We start from the raw sequence: 23,720 nt of genomic DNA, 5'->3' as shown, positions 1-23,720 counted from the left end.
GCCGCTCCGCGGCATGTGGGGTCTTCCCGGACCGGGGCACGAACCCCTGTCCCCTGCATCGGCAGGCGGACTCTCAACCACTGCACCACCAGGGAATCCCCAAGAGTTCTTATCTTTAAAAAAATTTTTTTTAAATTAATTTATTTATTTTTGTCTGCATTGGGTCTTCGTTGCTGTGCGTGGGCTTTCTCTAGTTGTGGCGAGCCGGGGCTACTCTTCATTGCGGTGCACAGTCTTCTCATTGTCACGGCTTCTCTTGTTGCGGAGCACGGGCTCTAGGCACATGGGCTCAGTAGTTGTGGCTCGCGGGCTCTAGAGCGCAGGCTCAGTAGTTGTGGCACATGGGCTTAGTTGCTCCACGGCATGTGGGATCTTCCCGGACGAGGGCTCGAACCCGTGTTCCCTGCATTGGCAGGCGGATTCTTAACCACTGCGCGACCAAGGAAGCCCCAGATATATCTATTTACACCAGTACTGCAGCTGCGTGCTGGAGCTTGCTTGCTAAAGCCAATTGTGTAATTTTCAGGAAATTTGGTTCTTAAACAAGCTGTTATTAAAATTTAAATGACATCAACTTACACTTAAACAAATTATGTTTAAATTAAAGGTAATAAATACTCCAAACTCACCACTTACTAATCATCTCACTACATTTTTCTATGATTTATGCTTTTGAGGTTATTTGCTACTATTGTATCTATGCAACGGATGTACTATTTAATGCTGTGATACTATGTATCTCTTACTGGCTCCACATTCAGTAACTATACGTGGGGTAGCTTGAAAGGAACCGTGGTGGGAGTATTTACACCATGGAAATTGGCAAACGCTATAAAGCAGAGCATCTCAGCCCCGCTCCCTGAAGAAGCTGTTAACGTGTACAAGCCCGTCACTGGCTTGGGGGCTGAAATGAGTTAATAGTTGTGCCTGGCTCGTAGCAAGCGCTGTAGAAGTGAGCTGTTACTGTTATTATTTTGTTTGGCTTGCTCTTCCTCATCCAGATTTGCTGTTGTGCAGACAGGAATTGGGCAAAGCCACTGACCAGCTGTTTTCTTTCTCTCTCCAGTGTGTCCGACCATCTGTAAGTCTCACGGCTGCACCGCTGAGGGTCTCTGTTGCCACAGTGAGTGCTTGGGCAACTGCTCTGAGCCTGACGACCCCACCAAGTGTGTGGCCTGTCGCAACTTCTACCTGGATGGCAGGTGCGTGGAGACCTGCCCGCCCCCCTACTACCACTTCCAAGACTGGCGCTGTGTGAACTTCAGCTTCTGCCAGGACCTGCACAACAAATGCAAGAACTCTCGCAGGCAGGGCTGCCACCAGTATGTCATTCACAATAACAAGTGCATCCCTGAGTGCCCCTCCGGCTACACGATGAATTCCAGCAAGTGAGTCCTGGGTATGGGTTCCGGGGTTGGGGGCAGGTGGTAAAGAGGGGAAGGGGCATGGGGTTGGTGTTGGTGATGCTGCCTGTTAAAACTGTGTGGAAAACTAGAGTTAATTGACTCTAGTGAGTGAGGAAGCTGCTGGTGATTAGTGACATGCGTGGGTCTCTCGGATGCCATCCCTGCTTCCCGGTTTTGGTGCTGGCCTTTGGAGCAGGAGTCAACAAACTTTCTCTTGCAAAGGGCCAGAGGGTAAATATTTTCTGCATCTTGCATACCGAAAATTTAAAGCTTTCTATGCTTAGCATTGAAAATAGAAGTCTTGGGCTTCCCTGGTGGCGCAGTGGTTGAGAATCCGCCTGACAATGCAGGGGACACGGGTTCAAGCCCTGGTCCGGGAAGATCCCACATGCCGCGGAGCAGCTAAGCCCGTGCGCCACAACTACTGAGCCTGCGCTCTAGAGACCGCGAGCCACAACTACTGAAGCCCGTGTGCCACAGTTACTGAAGCCCGTGTGTCTAGAGCCCGTGCTCCGCAACAAGAGAAGCCACCGCAATGAGAAGCCTGCGCACCGCAACGAAGAGTAGCCCCCGCTCGCTGCAACCAGAGAAGAGCCCACGTGCGGCAACGAAGACCCGACGCAGCCAGAAACAATAAATAAATACAATTAAAAAAAGAAAATAGAAGTCTTTGGTTTTGTATACAGCCCTTTAGATGGTCCGATTGTTCCCACTGATGTAGCTGCCTGACTCTCACAACCAAGATCAGAACTCAGATGTTTTAAATGTTTTCTCCAAGCTGGATCTGGGTGGTGTCCTGAGATTAACCTGGAGTGCCAGGAAGAAGGACTCAATTCTAGATTGTTCTCAAGGCTTTGTTGTCTTTTGAAGGACAATGCCATCAAACCATTTCCTACTATTTAGGTGAGAAAAAGCAAGGTTTTCTCTCCCCGACGGTGAGTCAGATTTCCTACCCACATCTCAGACTTTTTGTTCATGCTGTTAGCTTCTCAGATGAGCTATTTTGGTGTCTCAGGGCTGTAACTGAGTTTAAAAAATCTGTTTCCTGATTTTTGTGTTGAGGGTCTGAAAAAAACAAACCAACCCACAAAACAACACAAAAACAAATCAGAAACAGACGTACGTCTAGGGGCCTTGAGCTGACCTGCTTACGTAAAAATCTTCCTCTTCGGACTTGAAAATTAGCCAAGTGAGCGGGTTCTGGTGGGAAATTTTATTTCCCTGAGCGGGGAGGGTGGGAAGGAAAACAATCTTTATTCCGGTTCCTAGGAGCCTCTCTTTGAGTGTTTGTGAAACCTGCAAGTACAGTATGTTTTGTTTTACTCATTTTTGATAAAACCTATCAAGTGGCTTTGTTGACCAAAAATAGGCTTCTATAAACCACCTTTGCATTCCAGACAGAGCTATTTTTTCTTCTTTGGGGCCAGTTTATCAGTAAGATTGGGAAAATTATCGTATTCCTCTTGATTTATTTGTTTTTTTTTTTCACATTTGAGATAAAGCATGGATATTAACATCTTCCACTAAAAGACGTTGGCTTTAAAGTTTTTGTTCTTTTTTTTGATCATAACAAAGATCTGAAAAATAGAACAACTTCCTTTGATGTTTTGCTGATGCCAGTGACCCCAGGATTGAAGCCCCAGGAAATTGACAGCTTGTCCTGTGATGCTTGGGACGTTTACTGAGTGAAAGAGGGGAAAGTGAGGGATGTTAATTATGATCCATCAGGGCAGTATTTTACTTTGTAGGTTAAAAAAAATTTTGTTTTCCTTCTGAAGCTTTTATTTTATTTTGTGACAGACTTCAGTGCTGTCGTGTTTTCTAATATGGTTTGCTATTAAAAAGGGCCAGATATGTTTTCTTCCATTCTTTTGGCTTATCTGGGAACTAGTTCTTTTTTTTTTTCCTTTTAATATGTATTTATTTATTTACTTATTTGGCTGCACTGGGTCTTAGTTGCGGCATGCAGGATCCTTCAGTTGCGGCACACGGGATCTTCGCTGTGGCATGCGGCTCTTTTAGTTGCATCATGCGGGATCTGGTCCTTGACCAGGGATCAAACCCAGACCCCCTGCACTGGGAGCGTGGAGTCCCAACCACTGGACCGCCAGGGAAGTCCCTGGGAAGTAGTTCTTGATGTTATTAGAGCGGAGGTCTGGGAACCCATGTGGGTTCATTAAGAGGCCTCGCCATCTATGGTCATTCCCAGATACCTGGTGGGGTGCTCTTTAGTGAGATGAGGAGGATTAGATATTTGGGGTGCATGTTAAGGGTGTGGAGAAGTCTCTGCCTCTTGATCTTCGCATGGCTGGTTTCTCCTTGTCATCCAGGTCACAGGCTTAAAAGTCACTTCTTTTGAGACTCCTTCCCTGTATGACCATTCTGTCTGGACTAGCCATCTGGCTATTCTTGGGCACAACACTCCATTTTAACTCTTTTCATGCTATTTACCACTAGCTGATATTTTAATTGTCAATTTATTAATTTTCCCCAATGAGACCATACGCTTCACAAGTGTATCAGCTAGCTTGTGCTGTGTAACGAACCACCCCAGCACTTAGTGACTTAAAACAACACTCATTTATGATTTCTAATGAGTCTGTGCATTGACTGGAGGTTTGTCTGGCTTGGGCTGGGTCAGCTCTGATGAGATGGTACAAGCTAACCTCTCATATCCTGCATGGGCAGCTGGGACCTCTCTCCACGTGTAGCCAGGAAGGGCATGCATTACTGGGTAAGTACTTCTTAAGCCACCGCTGTATCACATTTGCTAATGTCCCATTGGCCAAAGCAATTCATATGGCCAAGCTCAGATTCCATGGATGAGAAGGCAGACTCCACTTCCTGGTGGGAAGGGCTGGAAAGAACGTGTGGATTTCCCACGGGGAAAGTAGGTTGTTTGTTCACTCATGTGTGCCTGTGGTTTATAACTGCCATTGGCAAAGGGCCAGATAGTAAATATTTTCAGCTCTGAGGTCTGTATGGTTGCAGCTACTCTACTCCGGCCTTATAGAGTGATAGCAGCCATTGATGATACTCAAACCAGTGGTTGTGGGTGTGTTCTAATATAGCTCTATTTACAACAACCAGTGGCCAGCTGGAGTTGGCCTGTGGGCTGTAGTTTGCTTACCTTTGGCTTAGAGCATCATCTGTCACGTGATAAGTGCTCAGTGAATATTTGTAGAACGAACAAAAGAACCCAAACATTTGGTCATTATTCTGTTTCCACCCCAGCTGCTCTGACAACAACTGGGTGTACTGCAATAGAGCTCAACCTCAACCACCTGGCTTAGCATCAGACCCACAGGTTAAAGCCTTGGTTCTCCATCAGACCAACTTCACATGCCAGCCACAATTTGGGGGTCCCCAGGTCACCCACACTTCTGATTGGCTGGCTATAAATTTTGAGGCTCCCACAGACCCCCTGGGTTCAATAATTTGCTAGGACAACTCACAGAGCTGAAAAAAATAAAAGTCTATATTATTCTGTTGGTCCAAGCCTATTGATGGTAGCACCTTGGGTTAGGGATGCTTGGAGCGCTTACCTGGGCACACATCACTTGTAGCGAGCTCTGCAGACACTCTCCCATTGGGGCCCCTATTTATGGCTGGGCCAGCTCTGTGGTTCCTATTATGATCCCAGGATGCACTTCAGTGAGAAACCATCAGGGAACCTCGAAGAACAAGATTTGTTACTCACAGGTCCTGGAGGGCCACACAGTGAAGTCATGGGGAGCAGGGGTGGGGAGAGGGAGAGAGGGGAGAAAAAGAGTGGGAGGGAGGGAGGGAGGAAGGGAGAGAGAGAGACGAATACTTGGTGGGGTCTGCTTTTATTAGGGTATGAGGGTGAGGTGTCTAGGGTTTTGTGGGTTCACTCTATGGTGAATTTAAAGCTTAAGAGCAGGAATTAGGGCACAGGAAGGGGGACGCAGGGTCAGTCAAGTGGTCAGTTATCTAGGTTCCCCAGGGCTTTCTGAAAGAGCCCCCTTCATGGGTGGGGGGCAGCCTAATTCCTTATCTGGTTGTTTTGCTCGTGGCTGGTTCATAGACCTGGTGTTACATTTACTCAAGACAGATGTCTTTTGAAATAGATGCCTCAGCAGTCAAAAAGCTTCATGTCAGGCTTACAATTGCAATTACAATTACAATTACAGCTTTATTATTATGCATGCACAGAGGCTGGGAGAGTTCCAGACGCAGGGCTCCTATCCCCTCATGGAATCAGAGATATCACCCTTCTAGCATAGCTGTGTGTTCACCAGCCAGAAAAAATGGACTGAGTTGGTGTCCAGAGTTTTCCTTTGAGTTTTACTACATAGGTGTGATTAGTTGAATCACTGGCCATGGGTTTGAACTCCATCTCCAGCCCCCCTTCTCTCTCTGGAGGTCAAGTGGTCGGTGCAACCCTCCAAATCACATATTTGGTCTTTCTGGTGACCAGCCCCTACAAGTCACCTCATTAGCACAACAAAGATGCTCCTATAGCTCAGGAAATTCCAAGGGATTTTGAAGCTCTGCGCCAGGACCTGGGACAAAGACCAGATGTGGTGTTTTTTTTTTTCTTTTCTTTTAATTTTCTTTTTTTTTTTTTATTACACATCTTTATTGGAGTATAATTGCTTTACAATGGTGTGTTAGTTTCTGCTGTATAACAAAGGGAATCAGCTATACGTATACATATATCCCCATATCTCCTCCCTCTTGGCATCTCCCTCCCACCCTCCCTATCCCACCCCCTCTAGGTGGTCACCCGTGACCAAGATCTTTCTGAAGAATCGAATATGCAGGGGTGTGGTAACAACAATTACTGTTGTTATTTACAACAGTAGCAACAATGATACCACTAATAAAAAGTGATCATCATAGCAACGGACCAACGATTTTTGTTTTCTATGTGCCGAGTGCTTTAGGTGGCGTATATCATTCAGTCCTCATCACTACCTGCCCCGTGAAGATTGCCTCCATTTCACAGATGAGGACACAGACCTTGAGAACGTAACAGTTGGGAATCTTGAGGTTTCATACGACAGAACCCCAATTCAAACTGGCTCAAGCACGATTAAAGGAATTTACTGATGACTGTAACCAAAAAATTCAGGGAACTGCTTTAGGTACAGCTGTATCCAGGAGCTCAAGGGATGTATATGATCAGTTTCTTTTTCCATCCTCGGCTTTATTTCTGTCTCTGTTAGTTTTGGTCTCAGGCAGCCTCTCCCTTACCCCTTGCTCCATGCTAGCAATATAGCCATACCCTCTTGGATACTGCAGAAGGAAGACAATTTTTCCTTCCAGGAAGTTCTAGCAAAACCCTCGCTGGGTTGGCTTGGGGTGTGCCCACCTCTGAATTCCCAGCGGGATGGAAGATTGTGCTCAGCCTGCCCTGGATCCTGCGTCCTGCTTGGACCTAGGAGGGCTGTGCCAGCCAAGAACTGACCTCAAGAGACACTGTGTAGGGGAGGGCGGATTCCCAAAGGTCTCCTGAGGGCTATAAGTTTGAGGACATCAGGCTGCAGGAAGGCAAAGCCAAAGTCTGCCTCCAGTTACCCACTATCAAATGTGAGGTTGTGTTGTAGCTCATAGGTTGTGTAGTCACGTCCTATATAGTTGTTTGGTCACGTCAGACCCCACGCAGAACAGCAAACATCCCATCACCTTGCAGTAACAGCCTAAGTTCCACCAGTTGGGGTAGCAGTATCAGATCAGCCACTTTCGAATAGCGGCAAAATGAGTCCTACGTAAGGCCCATCAGCTCTGCATCATTCCCATCACCATGGTAATGCCAGGAGTCCCATCAGTTCCGTGTAATGGCATGAGTCCTGTCTCCACAGGGTAGAAGGTGATTCTCCACGGGGTACAGTGTGAATCCTATCGCTTTGGGGTAAGGCAGGAGCCCCATCATTTTGGAGTAAAAGCATGAGTCTCCTGACCTCGGGGTAATGCTGTAGGACCTGCCACCCTGGAGAAACACCCTAAGCCGATCACTTTAGGCAGTTGTTCTTAACCTGGGGGTGATTTGCCCTTCCATCCCTCAGGGGACAATGTTTGGAGACATTTTGGGCTGTCATGTCTTGGGTGGAGGGGTGCTGCTGGTGTGGAACAGGTGGAGCCCAGGCATGCTGCTTGACACCCTTAATACACAGGACAGCCTCCACAACAGAGAATTCTCCGGTCCCAAATGTCACCAGTTCTGTGGATAAAGCATCCTGCCTTATGGTGACTTGGGACCCTGTGCAACACACTGTCTGCTGTGTGTGTGTGTGTGTGTGTGTGGTCCTGTGTGCCCTGACCTCTCTCTCTCTCCACTCTTTCTGCAGCTTGATGTGCACTCCATGCCTGGGCCCCTGTCCCAAGGTGTGCCACCTCCTGGAAGGCGAGAAGACCATTGACTCAGTGACATCTGCCCAGGAGCTCCGAGGCTGCACCATCATCAACGGAAGCTTAATCATCAACATTCGAGGGGGCAGTGAGTGCTCTGGGGGGAGGGCTTGCTGTCTGCTGGGATCCACTCTCCACGAGCACAGAAGGAAAACAGTCCAGACACTCATGCAAGGAATCTGTTTCCAAACCTGGTGTCATGCAAGGAATCTGTTTCCAAACCTGGAGTTCACAGCTCAGTCCTGGCCTCACTCCCCACCGAGGTTCTGATTTTCAAAGCTGGGAGTTGGGACATCAGGAATTTGCATTTTTAACAAGCAGGCAACATGCCCTCTTTTGCAGGTCTGGGGACCATGTTTCCAGAAATTCTGTCACAGGCAAAAAGGCATTTCTCTGTTTATTTATTCAGCGAACATTTATTGAATACTCACAGTGAACAAGGCAAAGTCCGTGCATGGTGGATATTGCAAATAAACAAATTAACGTATAATGTAAACCCAGGCAGTGGTTCATGCTATGAAGGCAAGCAAAGCAGGGTGATGGAGGGAGCAAGGGTTGGCATCTTAATATAATAAATATATTCAGTTTTGCAGGCAGGACAATCTCTGTCATAACTACTCTGCCTTGTAGATGTATTTTGAGCAGGGCTCGTGAAAATCATTTTCAGCCTGTAGGTTAACTCTTCACCATGGGGAATTCTGGAAAGGTTAAAATATTTTGGTAGAAACCCACTGGATATTCATTCTCTCCTTCCTTAGACAACCTGGCAGCTGAGCTAGAGGCCAACCTTGGACTCATTGAAGAAATTTCAGGGTATCTGAAAATCCGCAGATCATATGCCCTCGTGTCACTTTCCTTCTTCCGGAAGTTACGTCTGATTCGAGGGGAGACCTTGGAAATCGGGTATGTGGGCCTGGTGCTGTATCTGTGGCCTCATTAGGAAGTTTGTGAGTTATTGTAGAGAAACTTAGGGTTTTTTGCCAAGACATGGAAACAACCTAAGTGTCCACTGATGGATGCATGGATAAAGAAAATGTGGTGTATATGTGTGTGTGTGTGTGTGTGTGTGTGTGTGTGTGTATATATATATATATATATATATATATATACACACAGTGGAATATTATTTCACCATAAAACTATCTTTTTGCCGAAGCTCACACCTTTCATTTGGATTGTTCCAATGACTTTCTTGCTGGTTCTAGAACTACCAGGGCCATCCAACAGAAATATAATACAGGTCACATATGAGACTTTAAATGTTCTAGCAGCCACATTTAAAACACTTTAAAAGACATAGGTGAAATGAATTTTCATAATGCATTTTACTGAACCCATTACATTGAAGCTGTTATTTTGACATGGACTTAATACAAAAAATTATAAAGAAGATCTTTTACATCCTTTTTTTTTTATGCAAAGTCACTGAAATCTGTGTTTTTTACTTCTGGTACAGTTCAGAATGGCCAAATTTCAGGTGCTTAATAGCCAGATGTGGCTGGTGGTTTCAGTGTTGGATAACACAGATCTAGATGCTGCCCTTTTCCCATTCATCATGTACTGGTGGCCCACTCATAGTTCTAAGGCACAGGTCTAATTGAGTTACTGAGTTGTTATAAAACCTTCAGTGGTCCCCCTCTGCCTACCAAGGAAGGTCACATGTTCTTGGTCTTGGTCTGGCATGCAGTATACTAGAGGGTTTGGCCCATGGCATCTCTTTGGTCTTGCCTGTCACCTGTTGGCCAGAACAGGCTACTTTGCTCTTCCCTGGGCCCAGTTCACATGCCTCTGTGTCTTCAGTCTTTCCCCTTTTCAAAACCCATATCTCAATCCATCACAGTCTTACCCTCCTCCCCCACAAGACTGATCTCACATACCTTCCTGGCCCTGAAGACTTCCTCAACTTCCCCTGTCCCTCTAACCCTCCTTTCAACATGTAATGAGGGCTTCCCTGGTGGCGCAGTGGTTGAGAGTCCGCTTGCCGATGCAGGGGACGCGGGTTCGTGCCCTGGTCCGGGAAGATCCCACATGCCGCGGAGCGGCTGGGCCCGTGAGCCATGGCTGCTGAGCCTGTGTGTCCGGGAGCCTGTGCTCCGCAACGGGAGAGGCCACAACACTGAGAGGCCCGCGTACCACAAAACAACAACAACAAAAAAACAAAAAACAAAAAACAAACAAACAAAAAACATGTAATGAGTATGTGTCAAGCAAGTGGTTAGGACTGGGGATGGAGCACTGAACAAGATCAACTCCAGCCATGGCCCTGCCATCTTGGAGTTGGAGATGACAAGCTGATGAATGATTAGGCATGTGTGTGTTTCCATAGGAACTACTCTTTCTATGCCTTGGACAACCAGAACCTAAGGCAGCTGTGGGACTGGAGCAAACACAACCTCACCATCACTCAGGGGAAACTCTTCTTCCACTATAATCCCAAACTCTGCTTGTCAGAAATCCACAAGATGGAGGAAGTTTCAGGAACCAAGGGGCGCCAGGAGAGAAATGACATTGCCCTGAAGACCAATGGGGACCAGGCGTCCTGTAAGTGGTGATGCCCTTGTCCTTCCACGGACCAGATAACGTGGTTGCCCTCCCCCTCCCCCACCACACTGGCCCCCAGGGGGAGTGTCACTTCCCCCCAATGAGCTAAAACAACTATGTGTGTGATAGGCTCTCTGAAATACTGAGGAAAAATGTTGTACATGTTATCTCTTTGCCAAATATTAAACACAGTGCCTGATACTGGAAGATGCCACATAAACATTGAGTGAATGAATGAATGTCACTTCTCTTACATATGGCCTTGGCTCAAATGCTACAGCAGGGTCTACAGTTGCTACAGCTGGAGACTGTCAGCTGACTGCCCTCCTCTGACAGTTTTTCTCTTGAAGCATTGAGGTGCCAAGGCTTCCATAATGCCCTCATGCGAAGTTGGTTCCTTATGGCAGAAACTGTGAGAATTCAAGGGAGGGAGAGAGCAAGGTTGGAACTTAAGGGGTGGAGCTTAAGGGAGGGCTTGCAATCTAGGCAGAGGGAATTACTGTCTCCAAGGCATTGTCCTTCCAAGGAATTGTCACTCCACGGTACAATGATCTGCACGCTCCCTAAACCCACTTGGCACGTGTCCATTTGCACTGGAGTTATGTGTTCTGACATGTCGGGCATGAAGATCCACATGCAAGACAGAATTGTGTAAGGATAAATGCTATTTTTGAAAGTCCCTTTTTCCAGTAGCGGTTAGCCACTTGTCCTTCTGTTAGTGCCGACTGTGGTTCTTTGGTTGAGCACATCTGGCCAAGTAACTGACTTGCGGTCAGGGCCAACTTGCATGATCTGTTCTTGACTCTGAACACAGGAGAGGCATGTGGAAATAAGAACTCTCAGAGGAACAGCAGGTTGCCATCTTCCTTCTCGTGGATACTCGTGGAAATATGGGATCATCTGCTTTGGGTTGAAATAAATTATTTAATTCTGATACCGCTGTGTTTTTTTTTAACCTTTCTAGGTGAAAATGAATTACTTAAATTTTCTTACATTCGGACATCTTATGACAAGATCTTGCTGAAATGGGAGCCATATTGGCCCCCCGACTTCCGAGACCTCCTGGGATTCATGCTCTTCTACAAAGAGGCGTAAGTAGAAGGATAAAGAGGTGTGTTTGTTGCACATGTGCTCAGAGGCTCCCCTCTGAGGTTCCTTTCTATCTCCTTACTTGTGGAATAAATATCATAGTTTCCTTGGTCAGATCTCACCAGTTGACGGTGTATGACGTCAATAACATTCGGTATTGTCAAAAGCCAGAAACTGAAGCAGGCAGGTTTCTTCTGGAGGTCCAGATTGGGCAATCTCCTACAGCAATATTCCATTTTGCTTCTTATATGTACATCTCACCAGACATCCTCAACAAAAAGTCACTTAGTCTACTTAGTAGGTGTCTTAAAGTTTATTTTTTATCTATTTTGTATTTTTTCCAACATTTGAATAATTGTGGTAAAACATACATGAAATTGACCATCTTAATGACGTTTAAGTGTACAGCTCAGTGGCATTAAGTACATTCATGACATTGTGTGACCATCATCACCATCCCTCTCCACAGTTTATTCATCATCTCACACTGAAACTCTGTCGCCTTTCAATAACACCTAGTTGTTATATGACTGTGCTGAAATTTTAAAGGAAGACAATGGAAGTGGTGATTGTGTTAATATGAATAATTGTTCCATCCCTCAAGATTTTTAAAAAATATTTATTTACTTATTTATTTATTTGGCTGCATAGGGTCTTAGTTGTGGCACGTGGGATTCTCTCTAGTTGCGGTGCCCAGGCTCCCTAATTGTGGCCCACAGGCTCTAGAGTGTGTGGGCTTAGTTGCCCCGCGGCATGTGGGATCTTAGTTCCCCAACCAGGGATCGAACCCGTGTCCCCTGCATTGGAAGGCAGATTCTTAACCACTGGACCACCAGGGAAGTCCCCATCCCTCAAAATTTACTGTGTCAGGCTGTGTGTGGAGAAGTCAACACACGTCCTCTCGTGTAATCTTATCAATAACTCTGGTAGTTAGTATCATCATCCTGATCACTTTTATTATTATTGTTGGGAAATTGAGGCATAAGGGAAGCGGTCCCTTTCTCTTTGGCTATTCCTGTGTCTTTTTTCCTTGTGGTAGAAGATTGTTGGTGAACAGGGTGCAAGCCTATAGGAGGTAGCTTCGCCCGGCCACATCTCTTTGGTCTTTAGAGCTATAGTTGAGAAATGGTAACCAACTTTTCCTATTTCGTCTTGAAAGCCCTTATCAGAACGTGACAGAGTTTGATGGGCAGGATGCATGTGGCTCCAACAGCTGGACCGTGGTGGATATTGACCCGCCTATGAGGTCCAACGACCCCAAGTCACAGAACCACCCCGGGTGGCTAATGCGTGGTCTCAAGCCCTGGACCCAGTACGCCATCTTTGTCAAGACTTTGGTCACTTTTTCTGATGAACGCCGCACGTACGGGGCCAAGAGCGACATCATCTATGTCCAGACAGATGCCACTAGTAAGCATTTCTTGTGGATATGAATTTGTGTGTGAATCAGACGTCTTGCATTTAACAGGCTGACCCAGTGATGTCATATGAAATGCCTTTTTTTTTTTTTTTTTTTGCATGGTTATTGGCTTCTAAAAGAGCCGGGCGCTGAGGTTTATAATTTCAGAAGATGAGGCAGTAGCAACAAGACATCAGAGGGGAACATACATTTCTTCTTCCCATTATGGAAAATTTTCAAATATTTACAAAAGTAGGGAAAAAAAAAAAAAGATTCCCCCCACCGCCACCTTGTAACCATCTCCCAGCTTCAACAATGATCAATGTTTTGCCATTTTTGTTTCATCACTATGCCTTTTCCCCCATCTCCATTTTCTGAGGAGTATTTCATAGCAATTTAGTTATATTTTCATAAAGCATAAGCCCTGTCCAACCACTGGGATAGGAGACATTTGGTGATACCTGGAGATATTTTTGGTTGGCGTGACTGGGGAGGTGGGGATGGGGACCAGGGATGGTGCTCAACATATCGCAATGCACAGGACAGCCCCCCGCTGGCAAAGAATTATCTAGCCCCCGCAAGTCAGTAGTTGAGAAATCCTGTCCCATAGGATCGCGTCCAAACTTTATGAACCAGCCCCAGCTTTATTGACTACTGCCCTCTCATCCTGTATCCTCCAGCAATACCTCCAGCAGGACTTACAGTTTCTGGAAACTTCCAGCTTCCAGGCTTTTGTACACACTGTGTCCTCTGCCTTGAGACCCCCCACTCCCACCCCTCACCGACTCCCTCCGCCACCTCCGTTCTCGAGGGGAAGCTTTTGTGGAGCCCAAAGGTGGGTGCCTTTGGGGGGCATGTCAGATGGGCTGCCAGCTCAGTGATACGACTGAATGGCATCCCACTGCCGAAATTTGCCCCAGGACTGGGTTCAGTTGGGGCTAATGCCAACCGGAAGATGTGGCTTTGTCTATTCCCACAATCCTCCTTTTTCCCAGCGCCTTTTCAGTGCCCAGAACAGAGAAAGCTTGGCACGTCGTTGGAGTTCTGTAAATCAGGGGTCCCCGACTTCTGGGCCACAGACTGGTACCAGTCTGCCGCCTGTTAGGAACCAGGCCGCACAGCAGGAGGTGAGCGGCGGAAGAGCGAGCAAAGCTTCATCTGTATTTACAGCCGCTCCCCATCGCTCGCGTTACCGCTTGAGCTCCGCCTCCTGTCAGATCAGCGGTGGCATTAGATTCTCATAGGAGCGCGAACCCTACTGTGAACTGCGCATGCGAGGGATCCAGCTTGCAGGCTCCTTGTGAGAAGCTAATGCCTGATGATCTGAGGTGGAGCTGAGGCGGTGATGCTAGTGCTGGAGAGCGGCTGAAAATACAGATTATCATTAGCAGAGAGGTTTGACTGCACAGAGACCGTAATAAATCAACTGCTTGCGGACTCCTATCAAAACCCTATCAGTGAGTGGCAAGTGACACTTAAGCTGCATTTTACAGAGTAGACTGGACATAAGCAACACACGTCGGGTGTCACTGTCTCCCATCACCCCCAGATGGGACCATCTAGTTGCAGGAAAACAAGCTCAGGGCTCCCACTGATTCTGCATTCTGGTGAGTTGTATAATTATTTCATTATATATTACAATGTAATAAAATAGAAATAAAGTGTGCAATAAATGTAATGTGCTTGAATCATCCTGAAACCATCCCTGCCTCCAGTCCGTGGAAAAATTGACTCCAACGAAACTGATTCCTGGTGCCAAAAAGGTTGGGGACTGCTGCCGTAAATGCTTGTTGCAAAAATGGTGGAACATGAAATCTACATAGTCTGTGGTACCCATGGATTGTAATTTTGTAACCCATGCTCTCACTGGGCAAGCATTCCACGTGTTGCCATTTTTCTCTGATGTTAAAAAACACTGCAGAGAGCGTCTTCAGGATTTCTCGAACTTGGGTTTTCCCCATCATGCCCACCCGATGGGCTGCACCCTCCTCCTCCTCACAGTGGACCTGTCTCCTTTCTCCTTGGCAGATCCTTCTGTTCCCCTTCTCGAACTTGGGTTTTCCCCCCCATCATGCCCACCCGATGGGCAGCACCCTCCTCCTCCTCACAGTGGACCTGTCTCCTTTCTCCTTGGCAGATCCTTCTGTTCCCCTGGATCCCATCTCGGTGTCTAATTCTTCGTCCCAGATTATTCTGAAGTGGAAGCCTCCCTCTGACCCCAATGGCAACATCACACACTACTTGGTATTCTGGGAGAGACAGGAGGAAGACGGTGAACTGTATGAATTAGATTATTGCCTCAAAGGTGAGTGCAGGCAGAGGCGGGGGAGGGGCCGGGTTTTTCTTCAAGTTTTTTTTTTTTACATTATTTTTTTAAATTGAAGTATAGTTGATTTAAACTGTGGTGTTAGTTTCAGGTGTATAACACAGTGATTCCGTTATACATATATATTCTTTTTCAGATTCTTTTCCCTTATAGGTCATTACAAAATGTCGAGTAGAGTTCCCTGTGCTATACAGTAGGTTCTTGTTATCTATTTTATACATAGTAGTGTGTATAACATCTGATCCACTTTGTTCTTCTTTTGGGGAAGCATCTCTCCCCTTCCACTTCCCAGCATGTGCATATGGGTACACACACTCCATTTTATCTCTGACGAAAACACACATACAGGCAGACCTCAGATTTACTGCGGGTTCGGTTCCAGACTCCAGCAAGGAGGCGAATGTTGCAATAAATTGAGTCATGTGAATTTTTTGGTTTCCAGTGCCTATAAAAGTTACGTCCACACTATACTGTAAGTGTGCGATAGCATTATGTTTAAGAAAAAATATACTTAAAATTTACATATTACTGTATTTCTCTTTCTGGCCTGTATGTGGAATCTAGAAAAATGGTACTGATGAACCTATTTGCAGGGCAGGAATAGAGATGTAGATGTAGAGAACAGACATGCGGACACAGAGGGGAAACGGAGGGTGGAATGAATTGGGAGATTAAGATTGACATATATACACTACCATGCGTAAAATAGATAGCTAGCGGGAACATGCTGTGAAGCATAGGAAGCTCAGCTCCATGCTCTGTGCTGACCTAGGTCGGTGGGATGGCGGGGAGGGTGGGAGGGAGGTCCAAGAGGGAGGGGATATATGTATACATAGAGCTGATTCACTTCGTTGTACAGCAGAAGCTAACACAACATTGTAAAGCAATTATACGCCAATTAAAAAATGATTAAAAATATACATACAACTGTATATAAAATAGGTAACGTAACCAACAAGGACCTACTGTATAGCACAGGGAACTATACTCAGTATCTTGTAATAACCTATAATGGAAAAGAATCTGAAAAGAAAATACTGAATCACTTTGTTGTACACCTGAAACTAACACAACATTGTAAATCAACTCTATTTCAATAAAAGTTTAACAAAGAAGAAATCTAGACTAAAAAAAAAAAAACCCCAAACAATGCACATACCTTAATTAAAGAATACTTTATTGCTTAAAAAAAATGTCCGATTACAATAGTAACATCCAAGATCACTGATCACAGATCACCATAACAAATATAATAAAAATGAAGAAGTTTGAAATATTGTGAGAATTACCAAAGCGTGACACAGACATACGAAGTGAGGAAACGCTGTTGGGAAATTGGCACTAATAGACTTGTTTAACGCAGGGTTGCCACAAACTTTCGATTTGTAAGAAAAACACAATAAGAGGAGGAGGTCCGCCTGCCTGTTCGCATTTCTAAACATCACAGCGTGAGGACACGCTCTGAAGACTCCTGTCAAAAACAGACACTCCCCATGTCTTGGCATCATTTCCCTCTGGAATTTTCTTCTCCTTCGCTTCCTCATCCACCTCCCCTGGTAGGGCTGTAGCTGTGTTAACCCACGCAAGACTTCCCTCCAAAGCTAGAAACACAGCCGATGTGTGGAGTGGTGATTGGCAAAGTCAGGGAAGAATTTTCGCCCCTAATTTTAGACCCTTAAGTTGTAAGGATCAGAGAAAGCAAAGAGTGATCATCTCTTCCCTCCTGGGCTTTCCATTCAAAATTTGAATACTAATGGCACATTTTTTTCCAGTCTTTAATCTCATTTACTTAATGGGCTTCCATCCATCTACAGGAAAAGGGAAAAATATTTGAAGCCTCAAACTGGTGTGTATAAATTAGTTTAAGATTATTTAAAAAGTGGGTTTTAAAAAAGCCCATCAAACTGGAGAAACAGAAGTCTTTTTTTTTCTTTAGTTGTTTTGTTTTGTTTGAGTCTATATAAAGTATTTTTTCCCCCAATCCCTAGACTCTTTTGTTTCTTTATTTTTAAAAAATTTTAGGGCTTCCCTGGTGGCGCAGTGGTTGCGCGTCCGCCTGCCGATGCAGGGGAACCGGGTTCGCGCCCCGGTCTGGGAGGATCCCACGTGACGCGGAGCGGCTGGGCCCGTGAGCCATGGCCGCTGGGCCTGCGCGTCCGGAGCCTGTGCTCCGCAACGGAGAGGCCACAGCAGAGGAAGGCCCGCATACCACAAAAAAAAAGATGTAGATGTAGAGAACAGACATGCGGACACAGAGGGGAAACGGAGGGTGGAATGAATTGGGAGATTAAGATTGACATATATACACTACCATGCGTAAAATAGATAGCTAGCGGGAACATGCTGTGAAGCATAGGAAGCTCAGCTCCATGCTCTGTGCTGACCTAGGTCGGTGGGATGGCGGGGAGGGTGGGAGGGAGGTCCAAGAGGGAGGGGATATTTGTATACATAGAGCTGATTCACTTCGTTGTACAGCAGAAGCTAACACAACATTGTAAAGCAATTATACGCCAATTAAAAAATGATTAAAAATATACATACAACTGTATATAAAATAGGTAACGTAACCAACAAGGACCTACTGTATAGCACAGGGAACTATACTCAGTATCTTGTAATAACCTATAATGGAAAAGAATCTGAAAAGAAAATACTGAATCACTTTGCTGTACACCTGAAACTAACACAACATTGTAAATCAACTCTATTTCAATAAAAGTTTAACAAAGAAGAAATCTAGACTAAAAAAAAAAAAACCCCAAACAATGCACATACCTTAATTAAAGAATACTTTATTGCTTAAAAAAAATGTCCGATTACAATAGTAACATCCAAGATCACTGATCACAGATCACCATAACAAATATAATAAAAATGAAGAAGTTTGAAATATTGTGAGAATTACCAAAGCGTGACACAGACATACGAAGTGAGGAAACGCTGTTGGGAAATTGGCACTAATAGACTTGTTTAACGCAGGGTTGCCACAAACTTTCGATTTGTAAGAAAAACACAATAAGAGGAGGAGGTCCGCCTGCCTGTTCGCATTTCTAAACATCACAGCGTGAGGACACGCTCTGAAGACTCCTGTCAAAAACAGACACTCCCCATGTCTTGGCATCATTTCCCTCTGGAATTTTCTTCTCCTTCGCTTCCTCATCCACCTCCCCTGGTAGGGCTGTAGCTGTGTTAACCCACGCAAGACTTCCCTCCAAAGCTAGAAACACAGCCGATGTGTGGAGTGGTGATTGGCAAAGTCAGGGAAGAATTTTCGCCCCTAATTTTAGACCCTTAAGTTGTAAGGATCAGAGAAAGCAAAGAGTGATCATCTCTTCCCTCCTGGGCTTTCCATTCAAAATTTGAATACTAATGGCACATTTTTTTCCAGTCTTTAATCTCATTTACTTAATGGGCTTCCATCCATCTACAGGAAAAGGGAAAAATATTTGAAGCCTCAAACTGGTGTGTATAAATTAGTTTAAGATTATTTAAAAAGTGGGTTTTAAAAAAGCCCATCAAACTGGAGAAACAGAAGTCTTTTTTTTTCTTTAGTTGTTTTGTTTTGTTTGAGTCTATATAAAGTATTTTTTCCCCCAATCCCTAGACTCTTTTGTTTCTTTATTTTTAAAAAATTTTAGGGCTTCCCTGGTGGCGCAGTGGTTGCGCGTCCGCCTGCCGATGCAGGGGAACCGGGTTCGCGCCCCGGTCTGGGAGGATCCCACGTGACGCGGAGCGGCTGGGCCCGTGAGCCATGGCCGCTGGGCCTGCGCGTCCGGAGCCTGTGCTCCGCAACGGGAGAGGCCACAGCAGAGGAAGGCCCGCATACCACACACACACAAAAAAAAATTATTGGAGTATAGTTGATTTACAATGTTGTGTTAGTTTCAGGTGTACAGCAAAGGGATTAAGTTATACATATACCTAGATTCATTCTTTTTCAGATTCTTTTCTCATATAGGTTATCACAGGATACTGAGTACAGTTCCCTGTGCTATACAGTAGATCCTTGTTGGTTATCTATCTTATATACAATAGTGTGTGTATGTTCATCCCAAGCTCCTGATTTATCCTTTAGTTGTCTTGTTGTTGATTGGTTGGTCTGTATTTATTTTTCCTTAGATGTTTTGAGTTACTGGTATCCTCAGACCTTAGGGCTACTGATGAGATGTGGCTGAGGTCAGGAGCCTGGGGTCTTCTCTGACCCGCTGTAGGGCTTTGGGCAAGTCACTGAGCTTGTCACTGGCTGCCTCCTTTTGGGGAGAAGGGGCGGGAGGCCATATAATCTCTGGGAGCTGTCCCAGCTCTAAGATCATGTGCTATATGTATGCCTGTGACCTCATCTCCCGCCTGAGCAGAGGGTTGCAAACGTGATTTATCTCCTTGGATGCTTTATATAACTTGAGAGCAAGCGAAGTCATTGGCTCAGCTGTCAGCTGTTGGCCCTGCATTTGAGTAACCGAAACTGCCAGCTAGAACTGCCAGCAGCATCAGGATAGGCAATGTTTTCTTTTTCTTTTTCTTTCTTTCTTTTTTAGAGCAACAAGTTTTATTCTGGAAGTCTGAATCTATCATTACAATATGACAATTTGACATGGTTTTATTTGTAATGATGCCAAAGTTTATGTAATTAAAAAATAAACTTACTAAGGATGGATATCGTATGATTCAACTCTTAGGAGGGCCGTAGAGGAGTCAAATCCACAGAGACAGGAAGCTGGATGGTGGGTGCCAGGGGCTGGGGGAGGGGTTGGGGAGTGAGTATTTAATGGGGACAGAGTTTCAGTTTGGGAAGATGAGAAAGTTCTGGAAATGGATAGTGGGGATGGTTGCACAATAATGTGAATGTACTTAATGCCACTGAGCTGTGCACTTAAAAATGATTAGGATGGTAATTTTTTTGTCATGTATATTTTGCCACAATTAAAAAACCCAAATACACACACAAATTAATAAGCTTTCTAACACACAAGATTAGTAATTTACTAACCGTGGCCAGTAGTAACTTCCTTTAATATCACAAGCGTTTTTTTTTTTCCAGCTTTATTGAGGTGCACTTGATAAGTAAATGGTAAGATACTTAAAGTGTAAATTGTGATGATTTTATATACATACACATTTTGAAAGGATTCTTCCCATCTAGTTAATTAATACATCTATCACCTGACATATTTATCTCTTTTTTTGGTGAGAACTTTTAGCTTCTCCTCTGATATCAAATTGTTTATTTCATTTATACAGTACAGTCTTATCAACTATATGGCTTTTTATTGTGGAATATATATAACATAAAATTTACCATTTGAACCACTTTTAAGTATACAGTTCAGTGGCATTAAATACATTCACACTGTTGTGCAACCATCCCCAGCATCCATCTCCAGAACTTTCGCATTTTCCCGAACTGCAAACTTTGTCCCCATTAAACACTGACTCCCCACCCCCTCCCCCATCCCCTGGTGCCCGTCTTTCTACTTTGTCTCTATGCATTTGACTGTCCTAGATACCTCACTATACTTTATAGTCACAGAAAATCCATGGGGCACCAAGTGTCATACAGAAGGGGTGACAGGTGTCAGGAGCTATGTCCATGCCTGATCAAAAGTCCCTTCCTCCCCAGAAAAAAATCAGGACCCCCCCCCCACCTTTTACTAAGGAAATCTGAAGTGGTTTTTTTTTTTTTTTTCATCCAGAATGCCATCAATAGCCCCTCTAACAGCTAACCCACACAGGTTATTCCATGTCTATTAATAAACGTTAAAAAGAAGTATTTTTTAAGGATTTTGCAAAGCTTCTGAGTGGGTACTCACCATTTACAGGAAGATACTTTGAACTCATTGTCTAGCAGAGCCATTGAAAGGGAGAGGGAGAGATGGAATTTCCCTTGCTCAATAGACACGAGTAGGCACCCAGCAACAGGGGCATGCTTTTTGCCCTTAAGGAGTAGCCTGCATCCTCCAGGTTGTACCAGAAGTGACAGGCAGCAGGCATCCCCAGGACTGGACCTCAGGGGTCAAGACACACCAGCTGTGGTACTTAAAAAAACAGTGTGGTATTTTTAAGAGCATGACCTTGAGAAGTTGTTCTTTTTTCCTTTTTAAAAAATTCTCGGGGGCTTCCCTGGTGGCGCAGTGGTTGCGAGTCCGCCTGCCGAGGCAGGGGATGCGGGTTCGTGCCCCGGTCCGGGAAGATCCCACGTGCCGCGGAGCGGCTGGGCCCGTGAGCCACGGCCGCTGAGCCTGCGCGTCCGGAGCCTGTGCTCTGCAACGGGAGAGGCCACAACAGTGAGAGGCCCGGGTGCTGCAAAAAAAAAAAAAAAAAATTCTCTTTTCTGTGCTTCTTGGAAAAAGTTCTTCCCCCAATTTCCTTTCATGTCTTTCATCCATCACTGTTGACATTTGGGCCAGATAATTCTTTGAGGTGGGGGCTGTCTTGTGTCAGGTAAGATGTTGAGCAGCCTCCCTGGTGAACACCAAAATGTCACCAGACCATGCCCGTTGTCCTGCAGAGGCGGGTGGGGGGTAGCGCTGAATCACCCCTGCCCCGGTGAGAACCACTGCTCTGCTCTGACTTCCGTTTTCCTGAACGAATTGTAGATTCTTTCATTTGTGCTGCAGAGTTTGGTTGCTCGGTATAAACACTGGGTCTGTAAGTCTGACCCCTTAGAATTCCATTGGAATTCTGCTCTACCCTCTTATCCCTTTATAGTTACCTGGTTGATTGATGATTCATTCATTCAACTGTGACTTGGTCCCCAGTCCTTTTTTTTTTTTTTTTTTTGCGGTACGCGGGCCTCTCACTGCCGTGGCCTCTCCCGTTGCGGAGCACAGGCTCCGGACGCGCAGGCTGAGCGCCCATGGCTCACGGGCCCAGCCGCTCCACGGCGTGTGGGATCCTCCCGGACAGGGGCACGAACCCGTGTCCCCCGCATCGGCAGGCGGACTCTCAACCACTGTGCCACCAGGGAAGCCCCCCCAGTCCTTTTCTAATGCCACCTCCCATCATTCTCTCCCTTATCCCCTTCCAGCTACACTGGGTCCTTGGCGTCTTCTGACATGCCAAGGAAATTCCTACCTCAGGGCCTTTGCACTCGCTCTTTACTGTCTGACTTGCTTTACACCAAGATATGTGCATGGCTCATTCTTTTACTTCCTTGGGGTCTGCTTAGTGGTCACTTTCTCTGAGACATTCCCCCCCCCCCAGACACCCTCTGTCCTCTCACCCCACCATCGGACCCATGGCATATGTATTTATTAGTTTATTGTGTATTCCTCCCACCCCCACCTGGAATGTAGGTTCTGTGAGGGCAGGGACTGGAATGTAGGTTCTGTGAGGGCAGGGACTTGCCTGGTCACCTTCAGCATCCAGCCCTCTGGGGTTGTGGTGTCTGACATTTTCCTTCTGCACATCCACAGGCGCCTTCTCAGTTGTCAGGCCCCTCCAGTGAGAGATCTTATTTTTCCCAGTAGAATTTGAACCAAGACCCTGGCCCCAAGCTCTATCCCCCGTGCCCAGCCGCTCTGAGAAGGCCCCCTTTGCGTGTATGTATGTGTGTAGCGGGGTGGAACTTGAGCCCTGCTCTGGCTTTCTCCAGGGTTGAAGCTGCCCTCCCGGACCTGGTCTCCGCCGTTCGAGTCTGAGGGGTCCCAGAAGCACAATCAGAGTGAGTACGAAGAGTCTGCCGGTGAATGCTGTTCCTGCCCGAAGACCGACTCTCAGATCCTCAAGGAGCTGGAGGAGTCCTCATTCAGGAAAACATTCGAAGATTACCTGCACAATGTGGTTTTCATCCCCAGGTCAGCATTTGTCATTGGCTTGGGGTCTGGGGTCCTTATTTAGGGAACAAGATGAAGTGCAGACGCAGAGGATGGGCAGAGTCCACGCTGAGCCACTTCCCTGGAGGGAGGGAGAGATCTTGCGATTTCAACAAGTACCGTACCAGGAAGAGTGAATAATCGCCAAAAGAGGCGGGGGGGGGGTGTTTTAAAAATTAAAAAACTCAACCTCTGCTTTCTTTCTTTCATTTATTTTTGGCTGCGTTGTGTCTTAGTTGTGGCGCATGGGATCTTTGTTGAGGCATGCGGGCTTCTCTGTAGTTGTAGCGTGCAGGCTCCAGAGCACGTGGGCTCTGCAGTTTGTGGCAGGCAGGCTCTCTAGTTGAGGCGCGTGTGCTCAGTAGTTGTGGTGCACGGGCTTAGTTGTGCCACGGCATGTGGGATCTTAGTTCCCTGACTAGGGATCAACCCCGTGTCCCCTGCATTGTAAAGCGGATTCTTTACCACTGGACCACCAGGGAAGTCCCTCAAGACATTGCTTTCTGATGTCTCATGAACTCTTTACCCCAGCCTCTGGCCTCATTCTGAGTTCTGAAACGATCTCCATTAGATTACCAACAATTGATTATTATCTAATAGATGATTATAGATAATAATCAATAATCAATAGATTCGGGCTTCCCTGGTGGCTCAGTGTTTGGGAGTCCGCCTGCCGATGCAGGGGACACGGGTTCGCGCCCCGGTCCGGGAAGATCCCGCGTGCCGCGGAGCGGCTGGGCCCGTGAGCCATGGCCGCTGAGCCTGCGCGTCCG

The 23,720-nt window shown here is 46.0% G+C and overlaps 1 protein-coding gene across 3 annotated transcripts in view; it reads left to right on the top strand.

The window, feature by feature from the left end:
- Nucleotides 1–23,720, top strand: part of INSR (insulin receptor) — a 112,947-nt gene that overhangs the window by 81,397 nt on the left and 7,830 nt on the right. For all 3 annotated transcript variants that reach the window (XM_028499946.2, XM_028499939.2, XM_028499953.2), the window contains exons 3-10: nucleotides 1,067–1,388; nucleotides 7,721–7,869; nucleotides 8,540–8,684; nucleotides 10,108–10,322; nucleotides 11,287–11,413; nucleotides 12,571–12,821; nucleotides 14,948–15,115; nucleotides 22,728–22,929. In XM_028499946.2, coding sequence (XP_028355747.1) covers nucleotides 1,067–1,388; nucleotides 7,721–7,869; nucleotides 8,540–8,684; nucleotides 10,108–10,322; nucleotides 11,287–11,413; nucleotides 12,571–12,821; nucleotides 14,948–15,115; nucleotides 22,728–22,929 — 1,579 coding nt within the window. The remainder of the gene's footprint in view (nucleotides 1–1,066; nucleotides 1,389–7,720; nucleotides 7,870–8,539; nucleotides 8,685–10,107; nucleotides 10,323–11,286; nucleotides 11,414–12,570; nucleotides 12,822–14,947; nucleotides 15,116–22,727; nucleotides 22,930–23,720) is intronic.

The sequence above is a fragment of the Physeter macrocephalus genome, chromosome 2, assembly GCF_002837175.3.
Source record: "Physeter macrocephalus isolate SW-GA chromosome 2, ASM283717v5, whole genome shotgun sequence".
Lineage (NCBI taxonomy): Eukaryota > Metazoa > Chordata > Mammalia > Artiodactyla > Physeteridae > Physeter > Physeter macrocephalus.
The sequence above is the reverse complement of the archived record's forward strand: the minus strand, read 5'-3'. Positions and strand labels throughout refer to the sequence as shown.